The sequence below is a fragment of the Oncorhynchus tshawytscha genome, linkage group LG28 (genome assembly GCF_018296145.1).
Source record: "Oncorhynchus tshawytscha isolate Ot180627B linkage group LG28, Otsh_v2.0, whole genome shotgun sequence".
Taxonomy (NCBI): domain Eukaryota; kingdom Metazoa; phylum Chordata; class Actinopteri; order Salmoniformes; family Salmonidae; genus Oncorhynchus; species Oncorhynchus tshawytscha.
In genome coordinates, this window is record NC_056456.1 from 9,841,120 (window position 1) to 9,847,490 (window position 6,371).

The 6,371-nt window shown below is 45.4% G+C and overlaps 2 protein-coding genes across 2 annotated transcripts in view; one reads left to right on the plus strand and one right to left on the minus strand.

The window, feature by feature from the left end:
* dnah9l (dynein, axonemal, heavy polypeptide 9 like) overlaps positions 1 to 6,371 on the minus strand; it is an 89,753-nt gene that overhangs the window by 22,212 nt on the left and 61,170 nt on the right. The gene's annotated exons all lie outside the window — the stretch shown is intronic.
* On the plus strand, positions 1,771 to 2,784 carry LOC112227326 (cyclin-dependent kinase 5 activator 1-like). The gene has a single exon (XM_042307716.1). The coding sequence runs from the start codon at positions 1,825 to 1,827 to the stop codon at positions 2,782 to 2,784; it is 960 nt and encodes a 319-aa protein (XP_042163650.1). The 5' UTR covers positions 1,771 to 1,824.

Consider the following 6,371-nt stretch of genomic DNA (forward strand, 5'->3'; position numbering starts at 1 on the left):
ACTGCAGGATTTGAGTCCCTGGCGGCGTAGTGTGTTACTGATGGTAGGCTTTGTTACTTTGGTCCCAGCTCTCTGCAGGTCATTCACTAGATCCCCCGTGTGGTTCTGGGATTTTTGCTCACCGTTCTTGTGATCATCTTGACCCCACGAGGTGAGATCTTGCGTGGAGCCCCAGATCGAAGGAGATTATCAGTGGTCTTGTATGTCTTCCATTTCCTAATAATTGCTCCCACAGTTGATTTCTTCAAACAAAGCTGCTTACCTATTGCAGATTAAGTCTTCCCAGCCTGGTACAGGTCTACAATTTTGTTTCTGGTGTCCTTTGACAGCTCTTTGGTCTTGGCCATAGTGGAGTTTGGAGTGTGACTGTTTGAGGTTGTGGACAGGTGTCTTTTATACTGATAACAAGTTCAAACAGGTGCCATTAATACAGGTAACGAGTGGAGGACAGAGGAGCCTCTTAAAGAAGAAGTTACAGGTCTGTGAGAGCCAGAAATCTTGCTTGTTTGTAGGTGACCAAATACTTATTTTCCAGCATGATTTGCAAATAAATTCATTAAAATCCTACAATGTGATTATCTGGATTTTTTTCTCATTTTGTCTGTCATAGTTGAAGTGTACCTATGATGAAAATTGACAGGTCTCTCTCATCTTTTTAAGTGGGAGAAGTTGCACAATTGGTGGCTGACTAAATACTTTTTGCCCCACTGTACTTGAATATTCAAACCGAGCTTAGTCTAGTATTGGATCAACTGTTGTATGATTTTTTAAAATTCTTTAAAAAACGTTTGAATGAAGTTGTATAAGCTTTTATTTCAGCTACTGCTGGTGGTTCTTATGTTGCTTTTTACATGAAAATGCAATTTAGCCTACTTTTATAGCGCATTTTAAGCTAGCTCTCCAGTCAGTCCTGACATAGAAGTAGGTCTGTATGCTCCCCACTTCAAATAGCGATTATAGGCGCGCAAATATTCGTCCCCAGGCTAAATGCGCATTATTGGTGTAGATCGCTAAAGTGAATTTACTAACGCACAATTTAGGGGGGAAAATAGTCTGCTGATGAATGAGATAAGCGGGAGCCTGACAGAGCTGCCAATATAATTTGACAGACCATTGACATCCATGCAAAACACTCGCCAGATACATGTTATTCAGCCACTGAGGACAGAAATGTAACGCCGTGACGTAACAGACACTCAGAGGTTATTTCGTTTTCAATATATTGAGCTAGGCTGTATCAAATATGAGGCAAATTCTATCACGGGGAACATCAGACTTTATTTATTTGTTTATTTATTTATTTTTGCCCACATCAAACTTATAATCTTTCACAAAATTGCCTCTATGACATACTTCTTTATTACGACGTGGAAACTCGATTTCAGAACCTTGGACAATTCTGATGTTCACAACCATAACAGCCTTGAACTCAAAGCACTGGACAACCCGTCTTTACCTTTCAGTTAACAAAGTAAATGTAGAAATATCTTTATAACTTTTTCACATATCAACTTGAAATCAGTGAGTAATATTTTTGTTTCGCTTTGGAATGTTATATTGCTCATGTTTATGAACACAGAGCACTAATGTCTATGCTTAATACTGTGAGTTAGAATCTGTCCCAAATGGAACCCTGTTTCCTATATAAAGCACTGCTTTTGACCAGACCCCTTTGGGCCATGGTCAAAAGCAGTACACTTTATAGGGAATAGGTTGCCATTTCAGAGACAGCCAGAGCTGAGCTAACTAGGCCAACTGAACTGATGCCATGCATTTCATTTTGCTAATATTGAAGCATGTTGTTTTCCACAGGCACTATTGACCATGGGAACCGTAATGTCTATCTCGCTCCGCAAGAAGGCAGTCCTCTTCAAAGATGGGCCGGACACTGTGGGCCACTTGATGGAAGTCCAGACCGGTAAGAGCGCAAAAGACAAGACTCTGAAGCGTTACTCACCATGGAGGCGGATTGTGAAGAAGAAGAGCTCCAAGAAGGTGCAGGCCCACGAGAACACCAACCAAAACAACATTGCCCATCTGAGTAATGAGAACCTGGAGAAGTCTCAGTCCTTCTCCAACCTGTCCACCCTCACCCTTGAGAAGTCTCAGTCCTGTGACAAGCTGTCCACCCAGGACCAAGGCACTCCAGCCATCTTCAACAGCTCCAACAGCGTCGCCTCGTTGGTCGAGAAGGCCCCCTTACCCAACTCAAACATGGCCCCCGACACGCCCCAGATGGTGACTGTCCAGGACCTCGACACTCCCAGGAGGCTGGTGATGGTCCACGCTACAACCGGCGAGCTGCTGCGCTGTCTGGGTGAGTTCCTGTGCCGGCGCTGCTACCGGCTCCAGGACATGTCTTCCATGGACCCGGTGCTGTGGCTGCGGGTGGTGGACCGTTATCTGCTGGACAACTGCTATCAGAGCCAGAGCTGCATCAATCCGGCCGCTGTGGTCTTCCTCTACATGCTGTGCCGCGAGGCGGTTTCCTCCGAGGTGGCCACCTTGCACGAGCTACATGCCGTGCTGCTCACCTGCCTCTATACGACCTGCTCCTACATGGGCAACGAGATCGCCTACCCCCTGAAACCCTTCCTGGTGGACACCTGCAGGCAGACCTTCTGGATCCGCTGCATGACCATCACCAAGCTGATGAGTGTCAAGATGCTCCAGATGAACACAGACCCTAACTTCTTCTGCCAGGTGTTTGCTGACCTGAAGAACGAGAGCCAGAAGGAGGAGAAGAAGAGCCGCCTGCTCAGCGGTGTGTACAGCACTCAGTGAGGGACATAGGGTATAGGGGCCAGGGGAGGGCGGGTGCCATCTACAGTCTGACATTTCAAAATGGGAGGGAGGATGATTGGTTGAGGGAGGGGAAGAGGGTGAGCTTTGATGGGAAAGATGATTTATAGATTTTAAGAGTAAATGTGAGGGTAAATTTGACTTGAACGAGAACACAAATTGGTAGCTATGAATGTGTGGAGGACTGAGGCGTTAGCTTACGATCTACTATACCAGCTGAGTGTCTGATGTGTGCACTTCCTACCACGGGAGGGAAGGAGGCACCCTTGAGTGACTGGGCTAGTGCTCACATCACACTGAGGCTGCAGCCCACCAGCCTATTGTTCTGACTGTGGGAGATGTGCACTTCCTACCACGGGAGGGAAGGAGGCACCCTTGAGTGACTGGACTAGTGCTCAGATCATGGTTGAACTGACAAGCTGCGACCCTGGTGCTTTAGACAGTGAAGTGAACACCAATGTTCCCCCTCTGCACGAAACGGGACACTTCTGGGGGGCAGGGGTTTGTTTGAGGACCATTGGTTCTGATGAATTTGAACAAACAGTTTGACTGTTTTGAAATAAAATGCTTTAAATAATTTCTTAAAATCATCACATGTTGTGTCCTTATTAGTTTACAAATATATATTTTCCTTGTCATTTTGAGATCTTGGTGGAGATAATACTTTACGAGTGGTGGAAAAATAACCCAATTGTCATACTTGAGTAAAAGTAAAGATACTTAATAGGAAATGACTCAAGTAAAAGTGAAAGTCACCCAGTAAAATATTACTTGAGTACAAGTCTAAAGGTATCTAGTTTTAAATGTACTTAAGTATCAAAAGGGAAAGCAAAGGCTATATATCAAGTTCCTTATATTATGCAGATGTTCTTGTTTTGATTTATTTATGGAAAGCCAGGGGCACAGTCTAACAATATTTTACAAACCAGATCAGAGGCAGTAGGGATGAGTTCTCTTAATAAGTGTATGAATTTGACTGTTTTGCTGTCCTGCCTGAGCATTGGAAATGTAAGGAGCACATCTTTTCTTTCTGTATGTTGTAAAGTAGAAGTAAAAGTTAAAAAATATATACATTCTCAAGTAAAGTACCAGTAACCATGGAAACAAGAGTTGTTCAGTGTGTGTGTCATGTTCATGCAGATTTACAGTGATATTTACACTACAAAATCAGTTGTCTTAGTGTTACCCAGAGAACAGGATGGTCTTAAACGCCTGCTCTCTACTGCACTGACCCAATAACTCCTACAGACAGACACACACAGGGAGAGAGATTTGAGTTTGTGAGATATTGATAATATATTGGGACAGCAATTAGGGATGGGGAGGTACAGTGGGGCAAAAAAGTATTTAGTCAGCCACCAATTGTGCAAGTTCTCCCACTTAAAAAGATGAGAGAGGCCTGTAATTTTCATCATAGGTACACTTCAACTATGACAGACAAAATGAGAAAAGAAATCCAGAAAATCGCATTGTAGGATTTTTAATGAATTTATTTGCAATTATGGTGGAAAATAAGCATTTGGTCAATAAAAAAGTTTATCTCAATACTTTGTTATATACCCTTTGTTGGCAATGACAGAGGTCAAACGATTTCTGTAAGTCTTCACAAGGTTTCCACACACTGTTGCTGGTATTTTGGCCCATTCCTCCATGCAGATCTCCTCTAGTGATGTTTTGGGGCTGTTCCTGGGCAACACGGACTGTCAACTCCCTCCAAAGATTTTATATGGGGTTGAGATCTGGAGACTGGCTAGGCCACTCCAGGACCTTGAAATGCTTCTTTACGAAGCCATTCCTTCGTTGCCCGGGTGGTGTGTTTGGGATCATTGCCATGCTGAAAGACCCAGCCACGTTTCATCTTCAATGCCCTTGCTGACGGAAGGAGGTTTTCAATCAAAATCTCACGATACATGGCCCCATTCATTCTTTCCTTTACACGGATCAGTCGTCCTGGTCCCTTTCCAGGAAAACAGCCCCAAAGCATGATGATTCCACCCCCATGCTTCACAGTAGGTATGGTGTTCTTTGGATGCAACTCGGCATTCTTTGTCTTTCAAACACGACGAGTTGAGTTTTTACCAAAAGGTTATATTTTGGTTTCATCTGACCATATGACATTCTCCCAATCTTCTTCTGGATCATCCAAATGCTCTCTAGCAAACCTCAGACGGGCCTGGACATGTACTGGCTTAAGCAGGGGGACACGTCTGGCACTGCAGGATTTGAGTCCCTGGCGGCGTAGTGTGTTACTGATGGTAGGCTTTGTTACTTTGGTCCCAGCTCTCTGCAGGTCATTCACTAGATCCCCCCGTGTGGTTCTGGGATTTTTGCTCACCGTTCTTGTGATCATTTTGACCCCACGGGGTGAGATCTTGCGTGGAGCCCCAGATCGAAGGAGATTATGAGTGGTCTTATATGTCTTCCATTTCCTAATAATTGCTCCCACAGTTGATTTCTTCAAACCAAGCTGCTTACCTATTGCAGATTCAGTCTTCCCAGCCTGGTGTTTCGAATCCTGTTTCCTGAGTCTGTTTTTTGCCTGTGTTCTGTCCTGGAGTGTTTTTTCCGGCGTCCTGGAACGCACCCTGTCTGGTTGCCGGGCAATGTAGCCAGTTGGGAGTTCTGATTACCCGCACCTGTATCCCATCAGCAATCTGCACACCTGGTCCTGATCATCATCTCTCCTCTTCATAAGCCCGGACCTGACATCCATTCCCTGCCGGATCGTTAGCCATGAACATTACTCACCCGGATCATTTACCCCATTCCCGCCTGGTCGTCGTCGGATTCCGCTTCCCCATTGGATCCACCTATTTACTCCCATCAACTCACCACCGCTGCCCGCTACGCCACCTGGATATATCTACCCATTCACATTCACTTGTAAATAAATACCCACCTTCTTCCTACTCTCCTTGTCCTGGTCTGCTTCTGGGTTCGATTTTGAAGAAACGTGAGGATGAACCCAGCCAAGGATGAACCCAGCGGACCTGGATTCCGTTTGCCATACCATTACCCAGCAGGGGAAGACATTGGGACAACACAAGACGGCGCTACAGGAGATAGCAGGTGCAATCCAGAACTTATCTGCTAGCTTGACACAAATCCAGGATCAGCTCAGTTTGCTGGCGATTCATTCACCACCTGTTTCACCCATCTCACCTGCCGTGTCTGATGCGGTTTCCTTCCGTGAACCCAAGGTACCGACGCCTGATAAATATGAAGGGGATTTGGGAAGATGCCGTTCGTTTCTTATGCAGTGTGGGTTAGTGTTTGATCTGTAGCCCCATTCTTACGCCACTGACAAGGCTAGGATAGCCTTTGTTATTGAACCGCTGCGTGGAAGAGCTCTGGAATGGGCTTCAGCCGTTTGGGAACGACAGGAGACCTGCATGGCTTCATACCAGGAATTCACGGGAGAGATGAGAAGGCTTTTTGACCATCCAGTCCGAGGTAAGGACGCAGCTAAACGTTTGTTCACTCTTCGCCAAGGAGCTCGCAGTGTGGCAGACTTTATGATCGAGTTCAGGACATTGTCTGTGGAGAGTGGTTGGAATGAGGAGTCACTA

Excerpts from the sequence above, each read along its gene's own strand:
- LOC112227326 (XM_042307716.1), top strand. The coding sequence starts at position 1,825 with ATGGGAACCGTAATGTCTATCTCGCTCCGCAAGAAGGCAGTCCTCTTC.